Here is a 17,156-nt window from a genome sequence, read left to right as displayed (position 1 = left end):
GTGAACACGACACAACAACCAAAAGTCCTTAGATGTCTATTTTCTTGGAAGGTTGGTAGAAAACATGATGGCGTGCCGCCTGCCTGGTAGAACTAATGGCCTGACTCGAATATAATGCAGATAAGACTTTGAGAATAGCAGAAATCCCCTTTCTGTTTTGGCATTGGCAAGAAACTAATAATCAAACCCAGTCCTGAGAATCATTCCAGAGATGAAACTAAACCGAAAGGTGAATCACGGATTCATGAATCGTGTTTTTCTCCCTCATTTGAGGATTCCATTCATCAAGAGGAAGCTATTCAACATGCTGAATTCATATAAATATATATACTCTTTCATCGTTCCTTCAGTATTATAAGAAACTAGTTTTTACATTTCAGCATAACATGTTTCCCTTTTACCCTACATTACAGTTGCTCAAAAAGAACCAGCATATTCTTTACACCTGAATCATTATAAGAGATGGTTCTTCTTGAAACCTGCATGGTGATGCCTGCTTCTTGAGTAGTCACACCATCTCAAGGGAGTTATTCCCTTTGGGAAAAACATCCCGGCGTTGTTTTTTTTGTCATGACATCATAAGCATTTGTAGTAAGATGAGTGGCCCGCCACCTTTCTGGCTTTGACCAGCAGTTCATCTTCCATCTCATTTACATGTACAATGCTTGCCTGAAGGAAAAGGAAAAAACTTCGAAACTTTTCATGGGAGTTTCTACCATCCTTGCCACATCAAAATTGAGAAATGAACATCCTCTATCATGGTCTTTTGGACGTCTCGGAGCTTTGGGTGGTATGATGCAAAATGAATCAATTCGATCATAAGAGTAGATGAAAGATCACAAGTACAAAAAAGCCCCGTAACCAGACTTCCTTGGTGAGAACACGTACTGCTAAAGCTGCAAATGCATACAACAATCACAAATACAATATTTAGAATTAGCTATAATTTAGTAATACAAAGAAAACTAAAAACATAGGCATATCCAACTGGTATTTCCATTGCCTAAACACATAAAAAAACATAGATAGATGCAACATGATGGAGATACACCAATACTACTGTCACACTTGAACACATAGGCAGGAGAGCATATTTTTTCAGAAAGAAGCTATAGCACATCAGACATAGTAAATCAAACCAGAATACAGTTTAAGAAAGTAAAGGATCATATTATATAAAATGGAAAACAAGGCATAAGAAGAATCATATACTAGATGCATACATGATGGAGATGGCGCTGATGGAGACTGAGCAAGTGGTGCAGAAACTGGACCTTCCATACTTTCCATACCATGGCCAGGCCGAGACCCATAAGACACTGAAGGTAAAGGTGGTAGTTCTGGGGACAACTGTGACCGGGGACTCATTACAGGTGGGTGGTGAGGAATTAGGTTAGAATGAGATCTTGGTGAAGAACTTGGCGAAACTGCATGACGAGAGTATGGACAGGGGGGAGGGGGATGAGTCACTGCACTAGAGGGTGCAGGAGAAATTGAAGTAGGAGGCAAAGATAGGTAGGAACCACTTCCAGGACTTGGTGAATGCAGGGGACTATGAGCAGATGGAGAAGTAGCTTTGCACTTACGACAATGCGGAAGATGACGATGATGACTCTTGGGTAGTGATGCTGGAGAATGAGTCGGTGGAAAAGTAGGATGTGGGGAAATTGATGGCCCTGGAGATGGAGCTGGTGAAGGAGTAGGAGGGCCAGCATGAAGTGAACCCTTCAGATAAGATGATAAGCTAATGCTTTTAACTTTACCAAAGACTGTGTTATTAAGACCAAGATTCTTTGCAGGAGAGTCTGTGATGGTTTGAGCCAACTGTTTTAATCTCTGCGGCAGAAGGCTGCCAAAATCTGACATCACTGAAGCCTGAACTATGACTGGGGAAGATATTGTGGAGCCATTTATGTTTGTTAATTGCACAAACACATTCTGCAATGAAAAGAAATACCAAAAATCATGAACAAGTAGTACCAAAAGATAGGGCTCCAATATTATGGCATCAAAAGGTACAAAAATAAGGTACAGAAAAGGCAAATAAGATCCTCTTTGCTCTCCCCCCAACCTCTAATTTCAGTCATTGCATGAAGAAACTTCAAGGTTTTCATTTCCTCAACTACGGTTAAGATGCAGTTACTAATACATAATCTGGCATCTATAAATATATCCAAGGAGCTAATCAAGAGCCATATCTTCTTCAATAGCTGGAGGGATGCAACAACAGTTGGCTAAAGACCGAACACTTAAGATGCAGTGTGTTTCTTCATCTTTAACAGAATCAAATTATTAATATTCATGAATTTCAATTGCTTTGAATAATTTAGTAGCAAGAAGTTTTCCAATTTCCACTTCGAAACACTATTTGCCCAGATTTAAAGTCATGAGAATGGTAGTCTAAGGCTATCACAGATCCACCCAAAAACAAACCATTGGTGAAATTGAAAAGTATGACGCTGCTCGAAACAAATATCATACCTCATAAGACCTCAGACGCAGTCCATATTTCAACTGATCCTTTAATTCAATGAATTTGTCCTGTATTTCAGATATCGAATTATTCAGAGTAAAATTAAATAGAATCTGGGTTATCTGCCAGATGGAAGCAGATTGCACGGGGATTATAGTGATGCCTCCAGGAAACTTCAAAATCTCGAACTCAGAAGGCTGCCCAAAAATTGAAGTTGTCAAAGTCAGATTGGATTGCTGGAGGAACAGCTCGATTAGAGATGATCTCAGCACACTTAGGGATACTGGATTTATTGGATCATTTATGGGATCAGAAAGAACACCAAACACCACATTGGTAGAGTTAGATGCACCTGACTGGTGCATGGATAAGATAGCCACCTGTTGAAAATGAGTTGCTTTTAGATCAAGTTTCTACATAATATGGCGGAACATACATATTATATAATGGCAGAAGTTAGGCGTAAAACCTTAGTATCCGGGACACCTATTTCTTCAAAGATATCATACTCTAACTTTCCAATATGCTGAACAAGCTGTGAAACTGGTTTCTGAAGTTTAAAGTATGCATGAACTGGTGCTGCAAAGAATAAATGGATATACATAAGCAACAAACAAGGAAAATTACTTATAGAACTACATCACTGAACTCAAAAAGTCATTCAGCATGATGGAAATACAATCAATGAAAGGTCTTACTTCTACACACATTTAGGCCAAACTAGGAAAGGTCAATTCTAATCAAGCAACTGAAAACATTACCTTAGGTCTATAGCTCAGTTCAAGAAAGAAAAAGAAAACCATAGAGTTTGATAGAGAATTGATTACTTGTATAATTGCACATGATCTTGCAAAAGATCACCAGTTTCTATCTGATCAATCAATTATCAATTTTTAGGTATGATACATAGCCCTTTTCTCAAAAGAAAAGGGGGAGAAAAGGCATTGAAACAAACCATTAATGATTGCCCCTTTCACGAAAGGAGAAATACTCTAAATATAGCAAAACAATCACTTCCGATTACAAAATTATAATTAGAGCCACACTTAAGTCAGTAAATAAAATGCAATAAAATATTTGAAAATATAGTTCTTATTTGGAAATCCAAAAAGAACCTGCCCTCCCAGAAATGCTAGAAGAAGATGAAATAAATGCATTCCCATTTCACTAAAACATGAGCAGAAACTAATAAAACAACAACAAGGCAAAATAACTACCATCCGCCAACGGGAAACATCAGACACATATAAAAGAACGACAAGGCCAAACCCACATTTTAGGATATCATGATTCCAGATTTAAAATACAAATTTCGAATCTATAAAATCAAGACCAAGTACCCAGATGTAAATGAAGTACCAAGTAGCAATTTACAACAGCAGCCATCATAGAATCCTAGTTACAACACAATTACAAGGTGAATGAAACATAAATTAGAGAAATACCCATTATCCCTCTACATTTGGAGATCCAAATTACACAACAAAAAATGCAATGAAAATCAACATACCCATTTGCTGGAGACATCATAAAAAGCCCTAATCAAACAACAAAAATTATGCCAAAATTACAGAATACCCACTTCAAAAATTAAACCCTAAGTCACACAACGAGGATGAGAAACAAAAAATGAATTAAAAAAAAAAAAAGAACTTACCACTGAGCTTAATAGCTTGCTTAGCATCAAAGCCATACTTTACAGAGCGAAAAGGAAGGATCCAGAAGATCCCGGGCAACAAAACCGACAAACTGAGAAACAAAACAAAAACACATCTGAAACTGAACGCATTTGAAAGCCTTGACAAAACCACCCAACATCCCCCACGCAAGCATCCTTGATGCCCTTGATTGCTCCCTGATTCAAGACTCTGCTCTCTTTGCTGCAGATTTGGGTCCTCATTTTTCCCCATTGAAAGAGCATCTGGAAAATACTTCTCTCTCTCTCTCTGTCCCTCTACCTCTCCTTGGGTCCTTCTCTTCCCTTTTCTTTCTTTACTTTCTCTCTCTAGAAAACTCACTTCCACTAACAACAACAAGAAGAAAGAAAGAAGAGCTTGCAAAAGGGTTGAGAAAGAAGGGTGTGTGGATTGAGAGACAAGTGTTCATGGTGGGCATATGCCCCTCTCTCTCTGTATTAACTACTACAATTTTGACAACACCCTTTCTCTTTCTCTCTCTAATTCTCACCTTTTTTTCCTTTTTTTTTATGATTTAATCCCTTTATCTAAATTCTAGTAAAATTGTAAAAATATACACACTTCCATTGGACTCTCAAGTCAATTTGTATTTAACTTTATGGGCTACCGAACGTTGAGGAGAAGCAAAGTGGGTGAGAGAAGGGTATTTCTGGGATTCTCTACTTCATAGGAAATTCAAATGCTTTCTTTTATCAATTTATTTTGCTTTGAAATTAAATTTTTTTAATGGATTTTTTTTCCTTTTTATGCTTTCTTTGTCATTGATGAAAATGGGATATTATCTCCTAATTCCTCTTACATTTGTTTTAAGAAAACAAATAAATTAGTAATTACACGATATTGAGGTTTTATCATTAACAAATGATATTCGATATATAAATATACTATCATTTAACTATAAAATGTATTTATGAGATGATAATATTTGATTAATTAATAATATATATAAGCTATATATAGACAGCACATCAAATTCAAACTTCTTTTATTACATATTAATAGCAAATTAATGATCCTTACACTTCTTTAAAACCTCAATAAAAGAATAAAAAAACAAGATAAGATTTTTATTATCTTTTAATTTGGTATGGGTCTCTTTTACTATTTATCTAATCCCACCTCCCTAAACTTATCTTAAGCTTACTTTATTAAAAAACAATTAAAAAGTTTGGTGCCACTAAGAATTGAAATTTGAAATGGTGGGCACTGTGGCATGGACAAATAGAAAATGGTCACTTGCTTGGAAGAGAGTACATTTCTTTTAAACTTTTGGGGAATAAATCATATTTTTAATGTTATTTGGGTTTCACTCAGGGAGGGGTTGGTGGTGGAGGGGGAACAAGTTGACCAATATGGGCCATGCACGTGGACCAATGATAAGTCAAGGATCTTTCTTTGTAATCAATAATAATTATATTCAATAGATTATGCTACATATTGAGTATGTGATGTCTACTCTGATTGGACAACAGTTACCTACACTAGTGTAAGCTTATTGTACAAGCCTTTCCTTTCCTTTCCTTTCCTTCCCTTTCCCCCCCCCTTTTTCATTTTTTTATTCTTTTGTTTTTCCTTTAATAATCAAGTTGGAATCCTGTAGACGGGGACTTGCTCACATATTGCCAGCTGTTTTTCCTTCTTTTTCTTCCTACTGTTCTGTCCTTTCTGCCAGCTAGGAAATTGGGGATAATGAAGATAAAATTAATATATAGTAACAAAATTAATATTTTATTATCTATATAATATAATAACGTGATAATGTGACAATTGATATATTCATACAGTGTGTATATATATACGTTAACTGTTATGTGATCACTTTATATGTCATGCACATATTTTACATTTATGTTAACTATTACATAATCACTTCATATGTTATGTATATAAAAAAATATAAATTAATATTCAATATGATGAAATTAAAAATTTTGTAAGATTACAAATCAAAATATAAAGGTATGATATTTGTTTTAATCATATTTAGATTGCCCCTTGCAACTAGAATGGAAGAAATGTGCCCTTTTTTTTTTCTTTTTTTTACTATTCTTATAATACTAAAGTGCTTTTGGGTTTGGAAAGCAAGTGATTGTAGCCACAAATCAGGAATTGCGGTGCATTAGCACACATGTCAATTCAAAACAGGGCTACAATTACATACTCAACAATTTCTTTGTCTTTTTGTATATATATAAAACCAATAACTGTTAACTCACCAAGAAGTTTTCGAAGATAATTGGATTCAATTGTATCCATAGCCATGGCAAATTGCCATTACACAACAAAAGTTTACAAGGGTTCTTTCAAGTTTCAATAACGAGGGAGAAAAGCTTTCAATTTGGTTTGACTAATGGTGTAACCCCATCCCACTTTGCCAAAAGGAAAATAATTAAGTAAAGAAATGGGTAAATCCAAATTGATTCCTCAAAGTCGTTTGTTATTGGCCATTTAAAATGGAAGAGCATCCAACCGAAAGTATGGAGAAGCCCTCAAGTTATTCTCTCAAAAGGGTCAAGGCTGGCTTGGTTTGATGACCTACATTTGACCTTACTTCACTACCCACAAGGCAACCACATTTAGGGGTGAGTTTTTATTTATTCGGTCAAATTTTTATAAAATATAATCCAAATCGATTGAATTATATAATAAAAAATCAGAAATAACCAGAATCAACTTATTTCCATCAATGGATTCTAACTATTTTGGAAGCTAAACTTTTAAGGAAATGAGAGAGGATTTAGGGAGGCTATTTCTAAAATTTACTATTATAAATTTAAAAACCAAAAAATTAATAGAACCTGATTATTACCAAAACCAAGTAAACTAATCTGAATTAACTCAATTTAATTGATTTTGATAAATCATTTCAATTTGAACCAATTAACACTTATCTCTAATAACATTAATTATTTATTTTTGAACCCATTTTGTCAAAAAAAAAATGTTCCTGTTGGGCCTTTGAACCCACAAAACTTTTGCTTCTAGGTCTATTGTCCAAAATAATACCCAAAAACAATGATCTTCTTTGGTTCCATTAGATTATGGTACCAAAGGTAAGCTTGTAAGGGAAAAAAAAATACTTACCACAATATTTGACTTGATTTTCCTTGTTAATTTTCCAGGTAGAAATGAATTCTAATCGAATCAGTGATTTACCAGAAAATCATCGGTGGACGGTGTTGATTCCCGTATCACTATTTTCTGATGGATCACTGACCGTCCAGAGTTCACTGCTATTTTCTTTCCTTGCTAAAAGGGCTATCCTATATCTGTGTAAACCTGAACCAGAGTCGCAGTGCAGATGGCTTTTTAAATAGGAAACTCAATGAATCTTGACCGTCCACGATGATTTTTCCACTTAATCATATCCGTCCAAATTAAGGTAAACTCAATTAATGCCACATTTATAACAAATAACTTTTATATGTCATGCCTACTAACCTCCCAAGCGTTTCCAATTAATGACAAAAGAAATTCTATTTAATGTATTGTCAATGAATAAATTTTATATACTATCAGAGACCGTCATTTTGTTGAATTTTTTAATTTTTATTTTATGCATTTACGAAATAATAATATTTAATTCATTGATAGTATATAAAATAAAATGTATACACTGACATTTTATCACATGTAAACCGAAATCATATCATAATGCTATAAACATATTGAATGGAATCATTAGATTCTTCAACTAAAAAGAATGATAAAGGATATGAATAGGAGAAGGATTTTCACAATAATTATGAATTTCATAATTTGAGGAAACATAACTTAGCTGGAAGAGAAGAGGTAGGACTTTAGTAAAGATTCTCGTTCGAATTATAAATGGTGAATTTAAAATTTTACATAAAAGATGATTAAAAGATATATATATATATATAATTATATATATAACAATAAAAAAATTAAATTTTAAAAGATGACGGTCGCCACTCTTACCACCACTATTCTGCCAAGACGAGTGGCAGTGCTTTCTCTTGTAAAACAAATGAGTAAAAGAAAATCTATGGTTACATAATGATATCACTCATTTATATTTATATAAATAAATGCATTTTGCAATTACAAATACATTAAATTTCAAAAATTACGATTCCGAATATATTATAAAAAGACACTTTTGATTATATCATCGTATTTGTGAGATTTGTATATCAAGTATTTGAGTTCACACCCTTTTTTTTGTAATATTTTTCAATATATCCATCACCTTTGTTCATATTTATAGTATCTCTATAATCTAACAAATGTAAATTTTGATAATTAATGTAAATAGAAAAAATAGAACCAACCTTTAGGCTTCCTCAAGGTAATTTGAGTGAGTACACTTTGATTGGGTCAAAATACCCAACAAATCTTTGTATTATGAGATTTTTGTCAATTTAATCCTTTTATTTCAAAACTAATCAATTTAGTCTTTTATTGTGAGATTTTGTATAATTGGGTCCCCCTAACGTTGTCCAATTTCATTGTTACTATTAATGATGTGGCGCTGATGGATCAGACCTTGCTGACATGCATAGTAATGACGTAGGTTTGAAATGCTGGCATGGTGATCACGTGGTGGTGTCGACACGGTAGACCAACAAAAATTTTATAACGTCATAAAGATTAAATCGAATAAAATTAAAAAATATAAAAATTAAATTAAATAAAATTTAATAATATAAAAACTAAATTAAACAAAAATATATCATACAAGAAGTAAATTGAGTACTTTTATTATTTTATTTGTTTAGCATTATGTTTGTATAAAAAATGTAATTTTACATATCAGAAATCATCTAAAAGATTAGTAAAGAGGTTGAACATATATGTAAAGGTTCATTTTCTTTTATCATTTATGTTCATAAATCCTCCAATAATGTGATTATTCCTTAAAGCTTTGCTTTCGAACTTAGTTCATGGCCTTGAATGAAGTCAAAATTTTTCTGCAAAAGTATGTTTGGCACGACAGATATAAATCGTTCACTTTGCTTACATTTTAACCATATTTTATTAGAACACAACAGTTGAATAATTGCGGATTTTTTATTAGTAGAAATCAAAACATAAAGGGAAAAAAATTAAAAAGTTTTCAAAGTGGCTTTTAGGCTTTTTGTTTTTTTTTCCTTGATTTTATTTTCCCTTGTTTCGATGAGGTCAATTTTATTTGACTTACAACTAAAAAACAATTTTCATTAATAGTACTCTACATTATTTGTCAAAAAAAAAAACACTTATTAGTACTATACTCTTATTTTTATATACTTTTCAAAAATTTACAACTCAAATACTTGATTGTGGTTGTCTTGGTATTTCAAAACCCCTTTTCTCTTTTAGACCTTTCATCTCGGCCTTTAAATGAATACTGTTTCTTTTTCTTCCGTGCGTATTCTCGACCCTTTTTATGGCATTAATTTCCCCTAAATTCGCGATAATTGTCTTGACAAGAAGGATTTCCAACCTAAGAATCCTCCAACAATTTGGTCTTTAGCTTGTCACTTGCTACTTACACAAACTTAATTTTCAGAAGGGAGAAATAAAAACTTTGGAACATAAAGACAACAAGAATACCCTTATGTAAATTTGCATGAAAAGGGAGAATGACATGACTAACCTACCAACTTGAAATCATCATAATGGTTGTTTCTTGATTGTTTTTTTATGCCACAATGAATCTTCAAATGAAATGAAGATCATATACATGGATAACATCTAAATTCTCAAATTATTGAAAACCTTACTTGAAAATTACAAGAGAATATTTCATAATGGAGTGAATATAAATATATATATATAGTTGCTTACTTGCATGTACTATATCTTGATGCAAATTTTTACAACAGATTAATTTTGATATTGCGATTTTGCCGTGTCCATGGTTCAAGGATGGCCTTTGCTAAAAACCCATCTCAAGGGCTGGAAACGAAGCCATTCGCTAACAAGAAAGAGCATGACATGATCAGTTGCTGTGCTAAAGCTTTAAATTAATTGAGGATTCGTGAACATATATAATAAAGAATGAATCTTTACATATACATTGATGATCAAACTATGGGATACTTTGACCCTTTGATTGCCTTATGTAATTTTCTAAGTATTAATATCAACACCTAACTTAAGAAAAACAAATTCCATGTAGCAACATTCATGCAATTAAGTGGATTAAAAACATGCAAAAAAAAAATAAAAGAGTACATAAAATAAGAGACCAACATTCTATCCAAATAGAACATGATGTCGTTCATCAAATAGTTTCTTTGTAAGCTATTCAAGGGTTGTTCACTTGGACCTGAACATACAAGTAAAACCAGTTGAGTGCCAAGAGAAACTCTGAATTGCAAATTTGGTTAGTCTTCATATCGAAAATTAGTCATCTCCCACTCGTCACAAAAATTCTCTACTCATTTAGTGCTTCACTTGGTGTTTCTTTTTATAGTTTAAGATTTATAATTTATAATTTATGATATAAACTTTAAGGTTTTTGATTAAAGGGAGCATATAGAAGAGAGCACTAACCGATGCACCAAGATGATTTCTATTCCACTGAAGCATCCTTTTATCGTCTGGCCTGAAGCCACTCCAAGCTGAAACGCTTGAGATACAGGCTAGGCCAAGCAACAAAAAACCATATTCTCAACTCCCTTCGTGCTTTACTTGAACACAATTACTCAAAGATTAAAGATTAAAGATGGCTGTCTATGGGCAGATAAAACACATTAATGATCAATCCAATCATTAGAAACTTACCAGGCATAAGCTCAAAGCGGCAAACATGGTTCACGGTCTGTGTTTTGGGTGTCAAAAGGGATTTCAAGACCACAGGAAGATATAAGCTTTGCCCTGTATTCCTCTAAACAAATTGTAGCCTTTTTAAGTTCTGATGCCGGAGGGTGTGAAAAGGTTTGCCATAGTTTTTGTCTTCATTACCCAGGAAAAAAAAGGTACACAAACATAAAGTTCAGGCTTCAAGGCCCTCTATACTGCATTACTAGTATTACTTAAAGACCAAAACAGAAATAGAGAAGAGAAGCAACTAGCATTTTAGCATGAAACAAAATTAGTTTCCAGTCTATAAGCATTTGAGTAAAACATTTTCAAAGCTAATTACTATTATTTACAGACCAAAACAGTCCAAAGAAAAGAAGGCAACTAGCATGTACAAAAACAAAATTCTCCTGTATGAGAATTTGTGCTTGCCTCAACTCTTCAATTATGATGATGCTTGTCCATTGTCCATTGCAAGCTTCACCAAAACTATTACCTGCATCAATAAATGTCATTTTCCTTCCCTTTAAAGAGACTGCCAGCAGAACCATTCCCCACTTTGTTCCATTTCCCCAAGTCAAGTTCTGGCTGCCTCTCAATTCTTTTCAATGAGAACTTGTAAACATATCTACCAAATTTCCCTCTTTCTTTCCAAAATCCAGTCACACGATACAATCCATCATAAACAAACTTGTAGCCAATATCATTCCCTTTAGCAGCACCCACAGTAGTTGATTCCTTGGAAGTGTCAATGTCTGTTAACCTACGAATCACCCTGACAGGCGTTTTACTATCCATACTATTCTTCAATGCAAGGTTTCCACCTACAAGCTTTTGGTCTTTAGGTTTCCTGACTCGAGAAAGGTTAGGATTTTCACCTTCGCCACAGTAAATCAACACGTCAGAAGTAATCCCCACGCCATTCTCATATCGACCAGAATCAACAATGCTTGTAGCCAGGGTTTTACCATTAATCAGCTTCATATAATCTATCCCCTTCTGAAACTCATGGTGAAGCCCAACAATACTCAACTCACCCCTCCAACGAAAATCATCACCAACTTTAATCCCTGAAACATGTCCTATTTGCTTGCTGGTGTTAACCCATCCCCCTGAACTCTCAAGAACCCTGGCTGCTCTCATATGAACACCTATGCCCGAATATTTCTTTCCATCTGGGCTCTTTTCAGGTTCTTGTGACAGCTCGTCAAATAACTTTCTGTTGACTAGTAACTCCCTGTAAAACCTCAGAGTTTCCTCGATCTTTCGACGACTGGCATACCATTCTGCGGTAAAGGGCCCCTCATTGTCAGCACAAACAACTGCTCGGGGATTTTTGCCATCTTGTTTTGCTTGCTTACGCTTTGATGAAAATCCTGGTTTTGGACGCACCGCAGCCATGATAAATCCTGGTATCGTAACAAATCAAAAAAATGTTCAAAAACTATACAGAAACTCGAAAAACCTTACACACACACACACAAAATGAAAGAGCACGAGTTCCATTGCACTACGCAGAAGGCAGAACAAGCCCTTCTTTACAGGAAGTACAAGCAAAACCCTCGTGAAAGAATCATAATGCAAAGCAAGTGACAGTGCCCAAAAAAAGAAATGAAATGAAACCAAGAAATTCTAAAACAAAGTTAAGAGTCGCAACATACGAAAGAGATGAAAATGAAGACTGCAACACAGAAAGAAAAGAAATCTTACACAATAAGAACAGAGAAACATGCAAAAGCAAAAAAGGTACAAAGAAAGCTTGAACGCTCTCACACACAGTCAAGTCAGGCAAACCATGAATATCACTACCCACAAAGGCTTAAAGGGATTTTACAGGGAAGCAAACAAGAGAGAAGAACTAAAGAAGAAAAAAGGAAAGCGTAAAAAGAATTACCTCAGAAAACTTTTTCCCAGTGAAAAGATTTGTTGTAGAAATAGGTAGAAAGCAGAAGTGGAATCGTTTGCAAATCAGTATAGGGATCTGAATATTTCTTGATCTCTTTACCATGAGCGTTGATGTTGTTGAAATCTAGTGGTTTGACTTGTGAGATGAAATGAACGGCGACGATGATGATGATCATTGTGCGAAAATACATGTAGTGAATAGTTACCTTTAACCAGTCAAATCTCTTCCGAAAGGACGTGAGTTTATGACAGGCGCTTCTTTGACAGCAGTAAAATTTGTCCATGGCTCGTCACCTACGCTATCGAATTTCCTTTTCTATTTTTATTATTATTATATTTTTTATTTCAATTATTATCTTTATTTTAACTTATTACCAAATAAATTCAATAAATCAGATCCCAAAAAGAAATGAATTATGATTGACACATAATATCGACATTATAATTTAATATATTATAAAAATAATAATATAATATAATAGTTGTAGACACCTAAATAAATAAATTAAAAATTAAAAATTAAAAATTAAAAAAAAAAAAGAAAGGTATGGTTGGGAGTGGCTAGGAGAGAAAGAAAGAAAGTGAAAGAAAGAAGAAAGAGAAAGGAAAGAAAAGAAAGAAAGAAAAAAGAAAAAAGAAAAAGGAGAAATGAGGTAAGGGGCTCTTCACTTATTTTTTGAGAAATTTTGGTGTGTTGTTGTACTTTTAGTGGCTTGCCTTGGCCCACATAGTTATGTCCTTTTTGAGTTAATCTAAATCTACACAAGGTAAGATTTAATTTGCATGTCTTTTTACTTTAATATTTTTTATTTTTATTTATTATGGTGGCTCAATTATTTATGTTAAAGACATATTATTAGGAGCATAAGGATAATTTAATTAAGACAAAAAATATATTATGTAGAGATTTTGTGATATTTCAAAGTAGAAAAATAATAACAAAATATAAAGTGGTAAATGAAAATATGCGTAAATATTTAATAAAAAAATAGATATAAACTAATATCCGAAAAAAAATATAAAAAAATACTAAAAAGATGATAATGGTTGTAATAGTAAATATATATATATATAAGTGGGATCAATATTCATATTTAGATACTTGTAAATATAATATATATATATATATATATAAACAAAAAATAAAAATAAAAAACAACGACATGATACAAATATAAAAAATTATAAGAAAAATGAGATGATTGTTTGAGAAATTCTATCTAAGAATGGGCAAAGAGTTGTCTCTCTTCGGGTGGATGTTTTTTGGATGCGAAGTTCGAGACAGATTTTCACCGAAACGTCGGGATAAATCCAAACTTTAAACTCCAATACCTGTTAAATCAAATAATCGTTGTTAAAAAATGACATATATATTAAAAAAATAATAGATTTACATAATATTGTATTTGAACTTATATTAGTTAATTAGTTTAAATAAATATTACTAAATAAAGTTAATTTAATCGTTAAAGAAAATAAATTAATTAATTATTTGATAAGCTATATAATCAAGTAAAATATTAATGAAAAAACGTTAATTAAAGGATATGGATTTAAGTAAAAAGCAAAAAAAAATTATAAAAATAAATAAATAATCCATAAAAAATAGATAATAATAAACATATAAACAAAATGATAAATTATTAAATACATAGTTGAGTGAATTATGAACCACCTAATTCAATAAACGCGTGCATGTAGACATCAGCATTTTATCTTGTCATAGCACGCCACATTTTTCTTGCAAATAGTGCGGGAATTTCGATAAAGGGATTTCCCCGAAAAGCTTGTAGATACGAGTTTTTCCCGGGATATCTCTAGGTGAGGAGAATTTCGAGACTTCATCAAAGCGTTGGGATGGTCTTCGAATAATTTTTCAATAAAAGATTAACGACCCCATTATTTAAAATAAACGAGTCATGACATCATTTTACGCTTGCATCACATGCATACGTAAAACCAAACAAAAGACTCAGGCAGTCAATTTAATAAAAATTTAGTTAATAAGTAGGGATTAAATCAAAAGTAGGTTATAATATGATAACTTAAGATTAAATTGTATTGTTCATGGAACGGTCGCCACGGATGTGCTAACCCTTATTCGTGAGTAACCACACTCCCGAACTCATCTCTAAAAAGACGTGGATCAATACTTGTTCTTTCGACGGACCTAAAATTAATTTAGGACTTCGTCGATTAGAATCGGGTTAATAGGTGACCAATCACATCTAGATAAAAAATATTGGTGACAACTCTTAAACCATTTAATTTTCGTCCGCGTCTGGCGGACAGGTTCCCGGACCCGCACGTTACGACAATAGTATAATTAGGTTATATTTGTATTTTTCACATTAATATTATAAATATAAAATAACAAATAGTTATTTATTCAAATTTATTTGATCATAAAAAAAATATAAAAAATTAACTAAATTCAATGGAAGAATATAAATTTATTTAAATTTTCTTATTAAGGGTTTTTTAAAGTATTAATTTTTATAATTATTATGTTAAGTAAAACATAATAAAATATTAAATATTAAATTTATTTAATATCATTGACTTTATTTTAGAGAATTTTTATTATTAATTTAATAAAATAACAAATATTTTATAAATAAAAATAAACATAAAATATTTAAGTGTCTGCAGAGATGGGAAAAGAGAAAAAAACAGAGGAAGTTTAGGTTGCAAGTTCCAAGGATTTGTAATTTGTTAGTCATTTCAAAGGGAGGAATCGAAACTCCACCTGTGACCTAGAGCGAGGCTGTAGCTCTGGAGCTATTTGCTTCCTGAAATGGAGTTCGCGCGTGAAGATTGCAGATGGTCGCCATCGCCCAATCAATGCAACGCGGTTTACATGTACCTTTTTCTCCATAGACGGTGATGACAGACACAGTCAACATTTCCGGAAAGCTTGAGATGAAAATGGTTATGTTCAGCTACACTGTACAAGAGAAAACATTGTCTCCAGAAACGGAAAGGCGTGGCCATGCTGTCAAACTCACCTCCATCTTTGTATTTATGGATTGGTTTGACAAATTGCAGAGAATCGACAGAGAATTAATGGAAAAAGGCAGTATCGATTGGGAAGTAAGCCAAATTGAATTGAATTCCATTAATTCAGTTTGAATCTTTTTTTTTTTGTTTCGGTATTAATCAATTAAGAGATGTGATTTATTCGATTCTTTCGATAGATTTTTTATATTTAAGATTTATAAACGAATTGATTATTAATAATATATATTTATATAAAGTTAAGTTAAAGAAACTTAAACTTTATTAGTGAAATATTAAGCAAAGTTTTATAGATATGTTTTTTATATTATTAGTAGTCCGAATCCATCAAACTATTAAATTGATTGAGATAAGTTGATTTCGATTAGTTTCAAATTTAGACTATAATTCAAGCCTTTTTAATTGCATTTTACAATAATTTGATAAGTGGAATTTAAAAATATGATTTATTGCATTCAAATTTTTATATTTTTTAAATTAAAAAAAATTATAATTAAATTAATTAAAATATCATTTGTCATTAAATATATGTAATATTGATAAAGTATGATAGTATATTATATAATGATAAAATGATACAATAAATTGATCATATGATATATTTTATCTTTTATATCAATGTCACGTAAATATAAAACTATAAATTATATTTTGACTAATAGTTATTAATTAATCAATAATTATAAAGATTTATTTGTATCAAAATAATATTATATGAATTTTCATAAAGATTTTTTTGAATAATCTGAAGATTTTATCAAGTATTATGTTTTTAAATTAAATGAAAAAATATGTGACATAACGACATCTAAGGGAATTATTATGTTTAATTATGCAAACATTTCAAGCGTAATTATTTTAATTAATAATTATATCACGAAAACACAAGTCAAATATGAAATCAACTATTAATAATAATAAAAAAAGGCTATAATAAATGTTGCAAGTGCCTTTTCTCAAAAAATATTAAAGCTTTCCTTTTCCTTTTTTAGGCTTGCAGTATCAATCATTGCAGTTGAATAATCCCAAAATGACTAACTTGTTTACTTGTACGCAGAAATAATTAAAGTTAGACTAAAATTGAAACACAGATTCACATAAGCAACCACACAAAGAAGAGACAATATATATGGTTAGACTATACACCGTAACTCCATCAACGGTACAAAACAGATTCTATTAGGAGTAAGTAAATGATCAGTTTGATTGGTTCAATTTATCATAATTGAAAATTGAATGAATTAAAATTTTTAGAAAATTAATTGACTTAAAAGATAAGATTAAATCGAAAGGCTTTAGTCGGTTCTGTT

The 17,156-nt window shown here is 32.1% G+C and overlaps 2 protein-coding genes across 2 annotated transcripts; both read right to left on the bottom strand.

The window, feature by feature from the left end:
- Positions 1–241: 241 nt before the first annotated feature.
- On the bottom strand, positions 242–4,661 carry LOC18607342 (uncharacterized). The gene is made up of 5 exons (XM_018116011.2): positions 4,131–4,661; positions 2,943–3,052; positions 2,482–2,853; positions 1,224–1,938; positions 242–896 (listed from the first exon to the last, which is right to left on the bottom strand). Exons 1-5 carry the CDS (start codon positions 4,381–4,383, stop codon positions 817–819), a joined length of 1,530 nt encoding a protein of 509 aa, XP_017971500.2. The 5' UTR covers positions 4,384–4,661; the 3' UTR covers positions 242–816.
- Positions 4,662–11,258: 6,597 nt separating this feature from the next.
- Positions 11,259–12,330, bottom strand: LOC18607341 (histone-lysine N-methyltransferase, H3 lysine-9 specific SUVH5-like). Its single transcript, XM_018114761.2, is given in 2 exon segments — positions 11,259–11,429; positions 11,431–12,330. Coding segments are annotated over 2 exon segments (1,065 nt in total). The 5' UTR covers positions 12,325–12,330.
- Positions 12,331–17,156: the final 4,826 nt, after the last annotated feature.

The sequence above is a fragment of the Theobroma cacao genome, chromosome 2 (assembly GCF_053813885.1).
Source record: "Theobroma cacao isolate CCN51 chromosome 2, ASM5381388v1, whole genome shotgun sequence".
NCBI classification, from domain to species: Eukaryota; Viridiplantae; Streptophyta; class Magnoliopsida; order Malvales; family Malvaceae; genus Theobroma; species Theobroma cacao.
The sequence above is the reverse complement of the archived record's forward strand: the minus strand, read 5'-3'. Positions and strand labels throughout refer to the sequence as shown.

Excerpts from the sequence above, each read along its gene's own strand:
- LOC18607342 (XM_018116011.2), bottom strand. The coding sequence starts at position 4,383 with ATGGGGAAAAATGAGGACCCAAATCTGCAGCAAAGAGAGCAGAGTCTT. Across the intron at positions 3,053-4,130 it reads GCAAGCTATTAAGCTCAGTG|CACCAGTTCATGCATACTTT; the intron begins GTAAGTTCTTTT and ends TATTCTTTGCAG. Across the intron at positions 2,854-2,942 it reads TAGGTGTCCCGGATACTAAG|GTGGCTATCTTATCCATGCA; the intron begins GTTTTACGCCTA and ends CATTTTCAACAG.